At 34.4% G+C, this 18,180-nt stretch overlaps 1 protein-coding gene across 1 annotated transcript; it reads right to left on the reverse strand.

Moving 5' to 3' along the window:
* Nucleotides 1-89: 89 nt before the first annotated feature.
* On the reverse strand, nt 90-17,877 carry LOC134259207 (neutral alpha-glucosidase AB-like; the record flags this gene model as incomplete). Its single annotated transcript, XM_062741809.1, has 18 exons — nt 90-2,033; nt 2,477-2,574; nt 3,848-3,957; nt 4,318-4,506; nt 4,625-4,701; nt 4,859-5,108; nt 13,181-13,341; nt 13,508-13,604; nt 13,723-13,946; nt 14,269-14,471; nt 14,952-15,029; nt 15,367-15,428; nt 15,734-15,907; nt 16,261-16,339; nt 16,777-16,878; nt 17,039-17,135; nt 17,272-17,380; nt 17,714-17,877. Coding segments are annotated over 18 exons (2,387 nt in total), but the record flags the coding sequence as incomplete, so codon positions are not given.
* Nucleotides 17,878-18,180: the final 303 nt, after the last annotated feature.

The raw sequence follows: 18,180 nt of genomic DNA on the forward strand, positions 1-18,180 counted from the left end.
AAATTTCAATATATGTACTTAAATTTATTTCATTGATAATACACATGTACTAAAATTGTTCTTTTCTTTTAAGTCAATGAAAGAAAAGGTTTCTGGTTTTTTTTTTGTTTATTTAAATTTTCCACTTTTTTATCAGAACAATCTTATGCATTTTTTAATACATGCAAACAGGTATTGCAATTTCCCCCTTCAATAAGAAAATGAGCTGTCTAGCAGTTCTTAAATCTAAGAGTTTTGAAAATAATTAGAAAGCAACGTGTTTGACCAATTTTTAAAACCGTGAACAACCATAAAGTCACATGTGACTTATCATGTATATATCAACTCTATATCAATAACTCTATCAAAATACATGTATATCATATTTCTAACCCTAATCTGTTTTAAATGAGGAATATATTTTTGTTTTAACTTAAATATGAATCAAAAACTATCTATAATATGAAAAACAAATTTTCAACCTGCTCAATATTTTCAATATACAGCTTTTTTTGTAATTAGATTCATAGCACTTAATATATAATCAGCAATAATTTAGACAGCACTTTACAATGTATTAAACTGGATACAACACAATGCTAACAATATAATTACAGAATTAATGTTTACCCAGCAATAATGGAGATACCCCATCCTGATAATCAATAACAATGATTTTTCAGATTTCTGAAATCTGATATAATTTAGCACACACTGTAAAAATGATGGCTAATAATTTTTCTTGAACTTCTCTGACTTCGGTACATGCTAGTACATAAACAAATATCACTGGTACAAACACAAAAAGCATCATTCTGACCAAATGAATATAGAAAATATGTTTTAACTTAAAGATCTACAAAAATAAAAAAAAGGATTTATCTTCTTTGAAAAACTAGTGCTGTTCAGCTTTATAAGCAATTTATCTCCAACCTTGAAAAAATTACTTTATAAAACATAATTTTAAGATTTATAAAAAGGCTGAAGTATACCGCACTCAATGCCAGCTTTTGTATGTAACAAGTCAGAATTATTTCAGAAGGCTTTTACTCATAAAAGAAACAGGGCTATTGTTAACAAAAAGTTGTTTTTGAAATACATTTCTTTTAAAGAGGTAACTATTGACTTACATTGTAGATTTACCCTCTTACAACTGTTTTCACATATGTTACTGTATTTTTATATTATATTTTTTTCATTTTCATTTCATTCAATTTCAAAACCTTAATAATACATAATTTGGGTACATAATGTATATCTGCTGGCTTCTAATGTCTGTTTATCTGGACCCAATATATTTTCAAAATTTTAATACAGATTCTAATTGTGGGACAATCATGTTGTATTAACTGTCATTCAAAAAAAAAAAAAAAACTAGAAACATGGAATGTTCTACATTGAAACATGTATAAGTACATGCTGGTATATACTATCTTGATTAAAAATTCAAAATCAGAAGTTTTATGATAATTTTGTAATTTGTTTAAACCTATCTCTGATTTTTTTTTAAAATTTCATTCTTTGGATATAAATATTTTTAACTAAAAGTCATTGGTAGAAATAAGATTATATTATGAAAATAATAAATAAATCCCGTCCCATTTTCAGTACAGAAAACTTTTTGTTCTCAGACTATGAGATGTAGCATTATTAATATTGTAAAATGCCATTATTAAAATACTGTAAGTTTTTTTGGTATTGCCTCTACAAAAAAAATGAATCATCAAATAGTTTTTAAATATAAAACAATTCCTTGGAAAATGTTCATACAAAATTCCAAGACAAAAACATAATCACTAATTGTAAGTAAACATCCATTTGATTCAAAAGTGAGGTGAGGGGTCAAAAAATAGAGAGATGACAATGAAATTCAGAGCTTTGAAATGTTTCACAATTCCTGATTGGCTCCTTGGTGATAATATGGACTAATGAGGCTGCTTTTTACTGAAGGGTGATAGTGAAATCTTTAGCAATGTTAACCCCTGGCTTCCTGACTGTTAGCACTCGACTGGTACTGTCATAACTATGATAAAGAGACTGGGAATTTCCATCAACTGAAAAAATAAATACATTGGAAAAGGGTTATTATAAGATATACATGCATACTGAAATTTGTTTTACCAATGCTGGAAAGAGAATAAATTCAACCCAACAGTGCACAGAAAATCTTGCACCGTAAGTTGCACCTTCTACACATGTATGCATAACAGGATCTGTAGAGTTATGGTCAAAGACTGATATATAAAACCATGACAATAAAGTTCTGAAGCTAATTCATTATATGATGCTAAATAGATATTGTTGAACATATGTTGCAATTTTACTAGTGAAAAACATACACAGTACACTGTATTTTACATTAAACAGGAAGTAAAAGACAAGAAGTTCAACTCAACTATATTCTATATTTATTTTTTCAAAGGAGGCATGCTTTATATTTCTCATCCTTCTTTAAAATGAAATATTAATCTTCAGGTCAAGATGTTCATAAACCTACCTGTAATATGTACGCTGGATGCAGCTTTAGGAAATCCTACGATGACTAATTTTTCTAGCCATTCTTTAGTTGATCCTTGTCCATTTGGATCTGCATTACTAAAATAAGATAATAATCTTGTTCAAATACCGCTATTCGAACACTCAAAGTAAAAGAAAACTTAACTAGAACTGTTCAAATGGGACAAAATAACGCCCAGTGGGTTTTTCAGAAGTGCTAAATCATGAATAATTTATGGATCTAAGAGAAAAGAGAAATGCTAAAAACATTTTTAGTGCAAATGTAATTGCTCATTATATTTTTTATAAATGAAACAAAGGCCCAGCCTAATAAAAAAATTAGACTAAATGTACAGACCACACAAGAATTATGAACTTTTTCTGTCAGTGACCTTGAACTTGGATAAATGACCTTGGTTCAAAGTCATGACACAACCTCAGGTCATAAGCAATGTTTGTGTGAAGTAGTAGATTCAAGTTTTTTCATAATAAAGAAAGATATGGACCGGACACAAATTATAATATTTTTCTTGCAGTGACCTTGAACTTCCCCAATGACCTTGACACAACATCACGACACACCCGTAGGTTATGAGCAATCTTTGTGTAAAATGAAAACTTACCAAGTTCATCCATAAGAAAGATATGGACCGGACACGAATTATGAAATTTTTCTTCCAGTGACCTTGAACTTCCCCAAATGACCTTGACCCAAGGTTATGACACATCCTTAGGTCAGGAGGAATCTTTGTGTGAAATGAGAACCTACAATGTTTGTCCATAAGAAAGATATGGACTGGACACAAATTATGAATTTTTTCTTCCAGTGACTTTGAACTTCCCCAATGACCTTGACCCAACGTCACGACACACCCGTAGGTTATGAGCAATCTTTGTGTGAAATTAAAACCTACCAAGTTTATCCATAAGAAAGATATGGACCAGACACAAATTATGAATTTTTTCTTCCAGTGACCATGAACTTCCCCAAGTGACCTTAGGTCAAGGTCATGACACACCCTTAGGTCATAAGCAATCTTTGTGTGAAATTAGAACCTACCAAGTTTATCCATAAGAAAGATATGGACCGGACATGAATTATAAACTTTTTCTTCCAGTGACCTTGAACTTCCTCAAATGACCTTTGATCAAGGTCATGACACACCCTTAGGTCATAGGCAATCTTTGTGTGGAGTAGTAGAATCTAATGTTCCTCCTTAAGAAAGATATGGACCGGACACGTTTGCACAGACAGACGGACAGCTAGACAGACAGACGGACGGACAGACGGACAAGGTGATTCCTATATACCCCCACAAACTTCGTTTGCGGGGGGTATAATTACTATAAAAAAAAAAATCTCAGGACTTACCTGCTTTGTAATATATTATTTTTGAAGCTAAATTCTCTGTGAATGTAATTTCCACTTCTGTAAGCGAATGATTTATAATCATCTGCATACAAATCTCCCTCAGCCTCCCCCTGTAACAGAAGGATCAATATATAACTTAGGCTATTGTGCAAAAATGAAAGATCATAAACACACTCACTTGTCACTGCTTAAATTTTTTTTTCTAAAATTTTTTGGTGTACATCTAAAATTGTTTAGTATAAAGAACATGGATATTGTGAATTCACAGATATAGCGTAGTTATCTTGGATCCCTGGCTATATATATTCAACATTTTCCTTTTAGGGATATAACAAATTACGCATAGAACAAAGTAATTTCATAGGTCATTGTGACTTCGTAATATCTGAGTTTTACTGTATCCATTAAAAAAAATTCTCTACTCCTTTTTTTAACCTGTATTGTTTTAAATGATTATTTTGAAAACAAACCTGTTTATTGAGACAAATAACCAAAGTGAAGGGATCAGCTGTCATTAAGGAGGAGGACCTCCGCACCCTCATTTTACGTGGAACAATGGATCCACCCCTCTGAAAGACCGGGATTTTTCCCAGAGGTGCATTAATGTAAGTGTTCTGAGCACCTCCATAGCTCTGGTACGTCTGTATATCATACCATACCTAGATAGAATCAAATCAAAATCAGAGTCTGTGAAAATCAAAATAAGTATGAAATGACACATTTCTGAGCTACAATCACTAATGTCTACAATTAATTACGCATCTTTTTGCAACTTACATCGTTTTTGCCAGGGAAATACACAGTTGTTCCAGTTGCCCCCTGATCTGTGATTGGTTTGACCAAAAGTGAAGATCCTGAAATATAAATAAACATTTTGCATTCAAATTAAATACTGAACAAAATACTGTTGCCATTACAAAAATCCCAATTCAAATCTCGTCAGATGGAAAAATGAACAGTCTTAGTTGAGCAGTTTTTAAATCTTAGTTTTGAGTATAACATCATATTTACCTAATAAATATTCATCATCCATTTTGAATGTGCTTTTATCCTCAGGAAACTCGACCCACAGTGGACTCATGACCGTCTCGCCGCTACGATAACCATGGTAAAACAGCGTGTACCAGAAAGGGAGGTAAGTGTATCGCTGGCGGATGGCGTCCCGGACTATATTCCTGTTCTCCTCCGGTAATAAGTATGGCTCTCGTCTCTTTGTGTCAATGTGGGCGTGAGCTCTGAAGAATGGTTGGAAGGCTGCAGCCTTAGGAAATACAAAACAATACAGTTATTCACAAGATATTTCATCAAGTTTTGCAAAGACAGAAAAGATTTTAAGGTTAAACCTCCTTCTGGTATTAAACTTCACTTTTTATACCCGCACTTTCGAAAGAAAGTTCGGGTATATTGTTGTTACTCATGTCCGTCCGTCCGTCCGTCTGTCACACTTTTCTTCCCTGAACTCCTCCTACATTTTTCACAGTAGCTTAATCATCCTTTGGGAGATGGTTGGGGGTGTCATGTAGATGTGCAGTAAGGTTTCGGAATTTTGATTTTGCCCCGGGGGATCAAATGGGGGTCGAAAAATGACGTTTTTTATACAAAAAGCCCCTTCTTCCCTGAACTCCTTCTACATTTTACTCAGCAGCCTAATCATCTTTTGAGAGATGGTTGGTGGTGTCATGTAGATGTGCAGTAAGGTTTCGGAATTTTGATTTTGCCCCGGGGGATCAAATGGGGGTCGAAAAATGACATTTTTTATACAAAAAGCCCCTTCTTCCCTGAACTCCTTCTATATTTTACTCAGCAGCCTAATCATCTTTTGAGAGATGGTTGGTGGTGTCATGTAGATGTGCAGTAAGGTTTCGGAATTTTGATTTTGCCCCCGGGGATCAAATGGGGGTCGAAAAATGACGTTTTTTATACAAAAAGCCCCTTCTTCCCTGAACTCCTTCTACATTTTACTCAGCAGCCTAATCATCTTTTGAGAGATGGTTGGTGGTGTCATGTAGATTTTCAGTAAGGTTTCGGAATTTTGATTTTGCCCCGGGGGATCAAATGGGGGTCGAAAAATGATGTTTTTTATACAAAAAGCCCCTTCTTCCCTGAACTCCTTCTACATTTTACTCAGCAGCCTAATCATCTTTTGAGAGATGGTTGGTGGTGTCATGTAGATGTGCAGTAAGGTTTCGGAATTTTGATTTTGCCCCAGGGGATCAAATGGGGGTCGAAAAATGACGTTTTTTTATATAAAAAGCCCCTTCTTCCCTGAACTCCTTCTACATTTTACTCAGCAGCCTTATCATCTTTTAAGAGATGGTTGGTGGTGTCATGTAGATGTGCAGTAAGGTTTCGGAATTTTCATTTTGCCCGGGGGGTGGGGGGGATGGGGATCAAATCGAGGTAGAATTTTTTATATATTTTTTTTATTTTACATATATTTGACATGTTTAATCACCCTGCTTTGAAGAACTTCCCTAATATCTTATGCTGCAATAGCTTTAAACCATGATTATTTAGAAAATGATTGGTTTGTTTTGTGTATGTGTAAAATGGTTTCAAAATTTTGAATTTTCATATGGACGGCAAAATGGGGTTGGAAAAATATGGCACCTCCCTAACCCTGGTGGTCATGATTTGTACAAACTTGAATCTACACCTCTTGAGAATATTTCCATATTAATCATGCTCTTGGTGTTTCCTGAAAAGAAGAACTTTAAAGATGTGTTTCCTTTTATTCCTAAATAAAACTTTGATCCCTAATTGTGGCCTGACCCTAGCCTAAGGTGATGATTTGAAAAACTAGAAATATGTCTATAGGACATGAATGTCCCGCCAGATGTGTATTACTAATGGTACATTAAACAAGAGGCCCATGGGCCACATCGCTCACCTGAGTACTGAAGCTAAGAAAAAGTAGAAATTGGTTTATCATTGAAAAGTTAAAATCCAAAAGTAATCCCATGATTAATCATGGATTTGCTTTCTTCGAAGAATTTCCCCATATATTTCTATGTAAAACTTTGGTCGGCCATTTTGGCCCCGCCCTACCCCCTGGGGTCATGATTTGTACAAATTTGAATCTACACTACCTGAAGATGCTTCCATATAAATATGATGAATTATGGATTTGTCATTCTTGAGAAGATTTTTAAAGAATTTTCCCATAAATTTCTATGTAAAACTTTGGTCGGCCTTTTTGGCCCCACCCTACCCCCAGGGTCATGATTTGAACAAACTTGAATCTTCACTACCTGAGGATGCTTCCATATAAATTTGATGAATTATGGCTTTGTCATTCTTGAGAAGAAGATTTTTAAAGAATTTTCCTATATATTTCTATGTAAAACTTTGGTCAGCCATTTTGGCCCTGCCCTACCCCCGGGGGTCATGATTTGAACAAACTTGAATCTACACTATCTGAGGATGTTACCCCATAAGTTTCATCTTTCCTGGCACAGTGGTTCTTGAGAAGAAGATTTTTAAAGAATTTTCCAATATATTTCTATATAAAACTTTGGTCGGCCATTTTGGCCCTGCCATACCCCCGGGGGTCATGATTTGAACATATTTGAATATTCACTACCTGAGGATGTTAACCCATAAGTTTCATCTTTCCTGGCACAGTGGTTCTTGAGAAGAAGATTTTTAAAACATGCCACCAAATTTTAATTAATTCCCAATTATCTCCCCTTGAATGAGGTCATGGCCATTCATTTGAAAAAACTTGAATCCCCTTCACCTAAGGATGCTTTGTGGCAAGTTTGGTTGAAATGGCCCAGTGGTTCTTGAGAAGAAGTCGAAAATGTGTAAAGTTTACAGACAGCTAGACAGACAGACGGACGCCGGACAAAATGTGATCAGAAAAGCTCACTTGAGCCTTCTGCTCAGGTGAGCTAAAAACTAAAATTTGTATTTGTGTATAAAGTTTGATGAAAATATCTTAAACAGTTTTTTTTTTCAGAATTGAAACTAAAATATAAATAAATTGGATATAGATAATAAATTCTCATCAAATTATGTATAAGTGCATGTTAAACATAAAAATGTCTTAAATTATTTCTTAAAAACTAAGCAAAATACATATTAAAGAGGAGGGAGGTCAAGGTCACAGGAATGTGCAAGATGAAGTTTTTGATGCAGCTGAATAGCTCTCACTAATACATATCAGCTTATTATGTTTGATAAAAATATCTTGAATGATTTAATGAAACTGAGCTTAACACTTTATTTTAAGAAAAGAGAGGTCAAAGGAAAGGTTGTGGTCAAAATGTTGTTCTAGCATATGAATTTTGTAGGGGTGGGACGATACACACATCTTGCGATACGATACGTATCTCAATATATTGGCACGATACGATACGTATCTCAATATTTTGAGAAATTGTAAAACTATTCAAAAGAATTAGTATTTTATTTCTTTTTTTTGTCTTGACATTAAATGAACAAATTATTCTATATCAAATTATGTTTGCTTTGAAATTAATACTTGAAGTTCATCAATTTCATTGACTAAAACTTTACAAAAACAATAATACATGTACATACTATTATTACCAAATTACTATTCAGAAGTTGTTTACAAATAGTTGTGTAGTTTATCAGAGAACACTGACTAAAAATTCATTTAAAAAACATCGATCACATTTACATTTTTATTAATTCATTGCTGAAAGTCTGTAGCTAAGTTGAGATTACAAAAAAAAAGTACAAAATGGACTAACAATTAACATGATTAATAATATCAAATGTTCTGGAAACGATATTTTCTGTGTATAGCACGCATTACATACTGAACTTTTCTTGTCCAATCTTCCGACCAATCTTCCGAGGCTGCTTTAAAGTGAAAACATTTTACCCCTAACGAACGACTTATTAGTTTTAAAGTGTGTTTTCAATATCAACATCATCTCTTCGCTCGTACAAGCCGCCATATTCCTCCAAGGACAGGTACTTTCATTTTCAATTTTTGAATAGGTCGTTCGTGTATCGTTTCGTACCGATATTTGAATGCTTGTATCTTAAACCGTATCTTGGAGGAAAATATCGATATGTATCGGTGTATCGGTATATCGTCCCACCCCTAGAATTTTGATAAATAATTAATGGTTTATTTGAAACTTAGATAAACACATATTTTAAAAGTGAGGTCAAGGTCAAAAGAAAATTCAAGGTCAAAATAAGTTAATGCAATAATAGCTCTCATCAGTATGTATTAGCATATGAAGTTTGATTAATATATCTTGAACTGTTTATTCAAAACTGATCTAGTCTAAGACAGTGAGGTCAAGATCACAGGAAATGTCAAGAGTGAAGCATTGTAAAGCTTTAATTGCTTACATCAGTATGTATCATCATGTGAAGTTTCATTACACAACTTGAATCATTATGGTTTCTCTAAAATAAAGCTAAACACTAATTTTAAGAAAAGTTAAGTAAAGGTCAAAGGAAAGTAAAGGTAAACAAGATGTGTTTGTGAAACACTATGCGCCCGGCGGAAACAAAGTTCAAAAATCTATTTTTAGCATATTGGTCACAGTCAAGGTCACAAGGTCACTGACCGTGATGTCATTTGAAAGAACTTAATCAGTGGAGTATGCATCCCAAATAGGAAGTCCCTATGGTTTAAAAGTTATGGCCAAAAGTGTAAAAAGCTATTTTTAGCATATAGGTCACAGTCAAGGTCATTGACCATGGTGTCATTTGAAAGAGTTTAATCAGTGGAGTATGCATCCTAAATATGAAGTTCCTATCTCCTATGGTTAAAAAGTTATGGCAAAAAGTGTAAAAAGCTATTTTTAGCATATAGGTCACAGTCAAGGTCACAAGGTCATTGACCATGGTGTCATTTGAAAGAACTTAATCAGTGGAGTATGCATCCCAAATATGAAGTTCCTGTCTCCTATGGTTCAAAAGTTATGGCAAAAAGTGTAAAAAGCTATTTTTAGCATATAGGTCACAGTCAAGGTCACAAGGTCATTGACCATGGTGTCATTTGAAAGAACATAATCAGTGGAGTATGCATCCCAAATATGAGGTGACTATCTCCTATGGTTCAAAAGTTATGGCAAAAAGTGTAAAAAGCTATTTTTAGCATATATAGGTCACAGTCAAGGTCACAAGATCATTGACCTTGTTGTCAACTGAAAGGGCTTTATTAGAGGAGTATGCATACCAAATATCAAGTCCCTATCTCCTATGGTTAAAAAGTTATGACAAACAGTGGAAAAAGCTATTTTTAGCATATAGGTCACAGTCAAGGTCACAAGGTCATTGACCTTGATGTCATTTGAAAGGACTTTATTAGTGGAGTATGCATACCAAATATGAAGTCTCTATCTCTTATTGTTCAAAAGTTATGGCCAAGGTTAAAGTTGACAACAGACATACAGACAAACAGATAAACAGACAAACAGACAAACAGACAGGACAAAAACAATATATGCCCGGGATCTATCGATCCGGGCGCATAAAAAATATTGCCACAGTTGGATAGTTTACATCAGTATATGCATCAGCATATGAACTTTGATGAAAATATCTAGAAAGTAATTTCTTTGAGCTCGATGGAAAGATAGTTGGAAGGGTAGAGGACGGACATGACAAAAACTAATACATGTATTCCTAATCATGGCGTAGCATAAAAAACTTGAATATACATTATATGAGGATGTTTCCATATCAAGATTATACATGCAAATTTGAAGAATTGTGGTCCTTTGCTTTCTGTGTTTAAGTGAATGGGATGCCATAATTTATGGCAGATTGTGTATCAAATATGCATCCCTATCATATGTCACTTTATGAAAATTAGGTCAAAGGGGGGAAATCATCGCATGCTCGAAATATTTTGTTGCAGGTAAAGTACATGTATGTCAAATATGAAAGACCCATCTCTTTTCAATCAAAAGTTATATATATATATATTTAAATATATAATATAATATTTTTGAAAAGTAGGTTAAACTTCTAGGTCAAGATCAGAAAGTCAAAAGTCATGATATATTTAGAAAAGTCTTTTCACATGTAATATACATGTATAATTTAAATGTCATATCTTTTCTCTTTCAAAATGATTAATTTAAAATGTTATTTTTTGGAAAGTAGGTAAAATTTTGAGGTCAAGGTCTCACTTGGGTTAAAAAATCATAGTACATTTAGAAAGTTTTGTGGTAATGTACATGTGAAATATGAAAGCCCTATCTCATATTATTCAAAAGTTATGATCAAGGTTAAATTTATTGTGACAGATGCACATACTGTCAAAGATGGCCAGACTGACAGACAAATAAGATTTAATGTTCCCTCCCTTTCCCCCAAAGGGACAATAATGCCCTTGCTGTTCTTGAGAAGAAGATTTATGATGGAAAAAATCCCCTGCATATTTCTTAACGCAAATCAATATTGTGTTTTATGTCATTTAATTGTTTGTTTGTTGTTAAACATCCCTCTCAGGAATTTTTCACTCAAATGGAGACACCCCCACTTGAAAAATAATGAGGACAAGTCAGATTTGAGGTCAACATTCATTTTAGGAGTTTTCAACCATTAAGACGTAAAGAGACAGGAACTCGATCCTTCCCCTCACCCCATCCCAGACCCCTGTTTATATTCATGACATGTATGCCAACTACTGCTTGTTTTACATTTTAAAAAATATGTTAATAGCCTATATATATACAAATACTTTAATGTGGTCCATCTCTTTGAATGATTTTCATTCCTAATTCTAGGAGGATAGGTTGATGAATGAAATGTCAAGCAATCTTATCATTGATGCACTTTTATTTCATTAAATGCAGTCATATTGTGAACATTTCCAGTTAGAATCATTAGGAGAGTGGGGATGACCTCCAGGGGGTTCAAAACCTTTATACCATTAAATTTACATAACATAATAACTCAAAAAGCGCAAAATTATGTATGGTCAAATGGAAAAAGTTTCCTACTATTTAGGAGTCACATGATCATTTGCCATTACTGTTTACAGGGACTGGAAGTGTATCTTGAGATCCCCCCCCCCCTCTCGAATTTGCAGGACTATAATATAAAAAAGACTTTGGATGCCCTCCACCCTAGAAAACAGACACCACCATAACTTCTCCTTTTATTTGCTTCTCAGGAAATTCTGGTCTGGAAATCCCCCCTCCCTCTCAGAAAAAAAATTCTGTATTTTGTAACTGAATGTAACGTCGATAACGGGCGATAACTCTTTAGAATGTGAAATTCGTCTTATTGCAGCATCGGATGACCTTTGATCCTTTAAACATTAACCTAACCAGTTGCATTTCAGACTATTTTACCCAAATCTATACCAAAATGTGTACTTACCGACTGCCATAGCTCCAACTTCATGAAATATAATCCAATTAAAACACAAAATAATTCCAACTGACATACATGCAATGATGTGTACACAACACTAGGCCTAGTACTGCACGTGCAGTGCTATCTAAAAATGATAATGGTAAAACTAGTACTTAAGTTAGGTACGTGACGCAAGCCCAATGTGATGCAGGTCTTCAGATACATTTACAGTATAAGAACAAATTTAAAATTATTATTTACAAAAGATGTTTTATCTTAACTTTGCCATCTAGGCCTATTTCCAAAATCAGGAAAATAGGGTGTGTTTGCGTGTGTGTGTGTTGATGGGAGAAGGGTGGGGGTTGACTAAATTGATTGGGTATACATGGTATATGGCAGCTTTCAAGGTGTTTCTGCCTAATCAAGTATAAAAAAGTTTGTACATTTTGGAAAAAATCATCAAAAACGCTTTAAACTAATTTGAATAATATTTGTTGTTGATCTATATGAGAAAATAGATTTAAAAAGTTCCAATTATGGGCCAAAAATCCCCCCCCCCCCCTTGTTTCAAACCTAATTTACATCATTAATTGAATTCTGTTGTTTAATTTCAGACTGGTAATGAATTATGAATATGAAATACATGTACCTATAAGATCGAGGCCCATGGGTCACATGTTCACTTGAGAATATTATGCTCAATTTGATGAATACATGGAAGCCCTATTATGTAAATTATTGAATTATATTGACTTTTTCTTTGGTAAAGCCTAATTTTAGAGGAGTGTGCATTTAGAGGCAAACACCTTAGTGCGGGTATTACTGTCTCATGACAGCATCTAGTTTGTTAATAATTTTTAACAAAAAATTCAAAACAATAATCAAAATTTCAACAAGCCTTGAAAGTAATTTGACAAAAATGGCCTAAATACTTGACAATTTTAAAAAAGAATAATCAGTCTTAAATTCCAGTGAGAGTTATTTCTCTTATCAAAAGGTCACACAACCTTAAATGCTAAATGGCATTACCTGATACCAGCGGGTCTGCAGTTCATTATCAGGGTTCTTGAAGAAGCCACCCACGTCAGCTCCTGAGAAGGTTATTCCAGCCAAGTTCAGGGTCAGTAACATGGGTACAGACACCTTAAGATGTGACCATTCACCCATATTGTCTCCAGTCCATACTGCACCTGTAACAATGCAAAATTATGTTAATATAAACAAAACCAAACTCAAAAACATGATGAACTAAACAAATCCTTTCATATCACTGATATCCAGCATTTTCCAATATTCTGATCATCATTTAATGATAATTTTTTCCACTTTGAATTCCTTCAGTTTATTAATTCTTACCAAACCTCTGGGACCCTGCAAAGAAAGCCCTGGTGAGGACAAATGGTCTCTGCTCATTGTTAGATCTCATCAGAATCCCCTCAGCTGTGGCTTTTTGCTACAACAAATAAACAAGCCTTTTGTTCAGTAACAATATCACATCAAAATTAAGACGAAAAAAATTCAAAAAGAATTTTCTATATTCTTGCATATATAGATTAAAGCTGAGTACTTACCACATAAAATCCATATAAATTGTGTACGTCTCTGTTTTCAAATCCACCGTGATGAAGTACGTCTTTGTGAAATGTAATTTCTGGCCCATTAAAGACAGAAGGTTCGTTCATGTCATTCCAGATATACAGGTCAGGGGTGCTTCCATCGTATTCAGAATACTGAAATTTAGAGGCCCACCAGTTTCTGACCTCAGGGTTAGTGAAGTCGGGCCAGCTTGAGGAACCTAAAAATACACATAACTACATCAGCATTGTTGGGACAAAAGTCTTGGAACTCATTCACTTTATAGTTTTATCTGTATGTTAAAATAAATTTACTATGAAGCACTTCATTAAATTAAAAGAATATAATGGGGCATTCATTATAATTTGCTGGTTGATAAGGAAGAGACCTAATTCTTCAAGATTCCTGTCCACAAAAACTTAATTCATCAAGATCCCTGTCCACAGGGTCAAAGACTTGAACTGGTGTTTGAACTTAAAACTCGTAGGGTTCTTGTGCACTTACAAGACTTATTCCCCCTCTATCATAAATACAATTCCTACCTGGCCAGCACCACCCCTCGTATTCCCCTCCGTTCCCACCCTTCACCATGAGGTCCCTGTTTTTAGCGTCGGCGTACACCTTGTAGTTGTCGTCTCGCTTCAGATGAGGGTCCACGATCGTCACCATCTTTCTCCCCTTAGCTCCTTCAGCATCCAGCATGTCCTTAGAGCCCGGGAACTTGTGGGCATCCCAGGTAAAGTATCTACCAAGAAGTCAAATCAATCATAAGTAAAGTATCTACCAATAATTATATCCCATGTACAGTATAGATCCACTAATAATTCAATTAAATCCAATCAATAACATCCAATGTAAAGTATCTATCAATAATCATGACAAATTAATCACATTCCGTATCTACCAATGCAATAAATCAAATTAATCACATCCCTTAGCTTATAAGAACTGTAAACCAACTTTTATTCAAATGCAATAAATTTTTTGCAAAGTTCGCAAGAGTCTCCTCATTGCAAATATTTCTCGCAGCGAGCCGGTCTTTTAAGTCTCGGTGTCTTAAGCTTTTAACCATTATCCAAAAAAGAATTTGATCACAAAAATTAATCTTCACAAACGTGTTTCCCCCTTTAAATCGCCAAATAAAGTAAAATAAAATTCCATTTAAAGTATCTGCAGATGTTAGTATCTGTAGGTAGTTTAAGCTTGATATAAATGAGAACCGTACCTTTTACCATCTGTATGTTCAATGTCTAACCAAATCACATCAAACGGGATGTCAAACAGGTCCATATTGGCATCAACACTGAAGTAAGAAAGTGAAACATGATACCATTTCTGCATAAATTATTTTTATGTTGTGTTATCATAATCTTTAGCTTGCTGTTATATTTTACTTACTGTAAAAGCACACATATTCGTGGGGGATTAAATTTCGTTTATTTCGTTGTTAACAATTATCAAAGAAATTAAATCCCACACAAAATTTTATGACTATATATTGAATGGGTTGCTTTCAAAACAACAAACTTTTATCCCCACAAAACTACTTCTGATGACAAATCAACGAAATTTTATCTCCACGAAAATTTGTGCTTCTACAGTACTCCTCACAGATATTTTCTAGTCTATGATCTACTCACTTTTTAACATCTTCTTGGTCATTATAATTCCACCTGCACTGGTGATATGAAATCGCAAAGAGCTGCCAAGAGAAACAAAATTATCAATAATTGCAAAATAAGGAATTCACTTGTTTTTTCCCCATGCCCTTAAATTCATTAACTTTGAAACAGATTTTATTTCTGAATCCTCATGCACTGTAGTTTTATCATTTTTTAGCTGAACACAAATTTCTATTTTTGCCAGGTTGAGTTAGGTGATCAGAATCTACAAATTTTTTCTTATATACAATAGGAGACAATGAAGCTCTCCATGAATTTCCATATAAACAAATTCATTACTTTTGCCCTACTTTTATCCCCAGTGATACAAAAGCTTTAAACCTACCGGTGGGAGTTCTGTGGACCCGGTCAGAGTGGCGTACTGTTTGAAGACGTCTTTGGGGCGGGGACCCAGCATCACAAACACGTCAATGACCCCACTCTCAGAAAACCAGTGAGTGTCCATCTGGGCCATCTCTGTGTTTCCCTTCACCAGGTCCGCAATTTTAGAAAAGAAATTCTGCAAGGTAAATTAACTTACTCAAAATAACACATATATTAAAGCCTTTCTGAAGTTTCCCTGGTATTTTAGGCCTTACCTGGCTAAAATCATGACTGTACCGGCAAAATTATATTTCTTCCAGATGATTACTTCTTTTTTGTAAGGTAATGCCTGTTTCTAACTTTTCTGAAAACCCCATATATATGTACCTGATACATGTATTGGACAGAGCTTTAAGAACTGTATATGGATATTTGGAATCCATTAATTTTATTTCTGTATCATAATTACATGTACCGTACAACTGAGGTGAGTATTGAATATGAATTATTTGGAAGTTTGTATTTGTATTTACAGAGGTGAGTCCTTACCTTGTCTGCTGTTGTGGAGCTGATGTCTATCCAGGTCTCTGCAGCATTGTTCCAATATATCCCCACCGTGCTCTTCTCACTACAAACAAACGCGTCAATATAGTAATCAACATGTAAGACATTGATTACAACATGTAAGATTTTGATTATAATATGCAAGATTTTGATTACAGCAGGTAAGATTTTGATTATAATATGCAAGATTTTGATTACAGCAGGTAAGATTTTGATTATTATATGCAAGATTTTGATTACAGCATGTAAGATTTTGATTATAATATGCAAGATTTTGATTACAACAATCATGCAAGATTTTGATTGCAACATGCAAGATTTGATTACAACATGTACGATGTCATATCTTTACAATCTAACCTCGGAACCATCACAGCAAAACAAAGGAAGACCAATAACTCTTACCTAATTTTTCTTTCACTTTTGCAAAGATGCATCACTTTACTTTCACTTTACCAGTTTTTCACCTTTACTTTCACCTTAATCAAAAGCAAAACTTACTTGTGGGCCCACATGACAGGTACAGATCCATAAAGAGCCATGGGGTTGTATAATTCATACTCAAACACGTCCAAGTTAAACAAACGATAGGGGTCTGTGTCTCTGTAAATAAACAACATACATGTATACAGATCATTTGTGGCTTCTATTAATCAGAACTTGCTTACAAGTCTGTAGTTGAGGAGTTATAAATTAACAGTCTATACATGCAAGTCTCTGATAAGACAATCACTTTGTTCAAGACAGTTCAGGGTTCACTTACTTTGTGGTTTTGAGTGCCATACTTTCAGCATGTTCAGGAATTCCGTACACATTCTCAAAACCCGGGAATGAGATGTCAATACCAACAGAGGCAGGACCTGTAGCAAAAAAACATTTCAAGATTTGGGAAACTCTTAATAATCATACAAACTTGAATTAATATTTTCTAAAATACATGTTATAGACTTAGTAAGGACATATTTTTTCTTCCACTTTTCATGTCAATGACCTCACCATTGGGCTTAGGATCATGGAAGGATTTAAAGGTTTCCTCCCACAATCCTGACTCCTCTGGGTCCTCTGGCTTCTTCTCTTCTTCTTCCTTCTTTACTTCTTCCTCCTCCTGAAATCAACCAATCAAATGATTCAGCATAAAATAAAACTACCAACCACATAGCTCAGCACAAGATGAAGCAACCAATCATATATCTCAGCACAAAATAAAAGTATGCAGAGAACCAAAAATTCATATTCCCCCCAAATAATTTCATACTACAGTAATGAGGTCCTCCTTTAACCCACAAATCAAATCCTCTTCAACTAGTATTTTTTCCTTAAACCACAAAATTTTGACCCTTTGAAAAAATGTGATTTTACAGGACATGCTAAAGCATAAAATCATTTCTAATATATAGTCATAACTCTCTACAGTGGATCACCCTGACCCTCCACTGACCTTTTTCTCCTCTCCCTCAGCGGGTGGTTCCGCGGGGGCGGCTTCCTCTGGTGGTGCCTCTCTGAAAGGTTGGGAAAACCATGAGAAAACAGAAGTCACCTTGTCCAGCCAGCCCCTAGACAAGAGAGAGGCTACTGACTTCTGGCTTAGTACAACATGCACAACTATAGTAGCACAAAGAACAGAACAAGAGGGTCAGAATATGGAGTGCTAGGCCTGGTAGGCACAGTCAAACTGCCTAAGAATTGTTAACAGAATAGATATCTGATACAGCATATTTTTTACTTTGCCTAGCTAGATTTTCATTTGGTTTCTTTAGAGAAAAAGTTTGAATCTTACTTGATGTGTTTAAGATGGAACTTTGAAAAATGACTACTTTGATTTAAAATTAAATTAGTACAATAACGCAAGGAGTTAATCTTTTTAAGTTGTGGAATTTTACAGATTAGTTTCAGATATGAATATCA

This window comes from Saccostrea cucullata, unplaced genomic scaffold (assembly GCF_032062105.1).
Source record: "Saccostrea cucullata isolate Sc308-1 unplaced genomic scaffold, CSIRO_AGI_Scuc_v1 ctg13001, whole genome shotgun sequence".
Taxonomy (NCBI): Eukaryota; Metazoa; Mollusca; class Bivalvia; order Ostreida; family Ostreidae; genus Saccostrea; species Saccostrea cuccullata.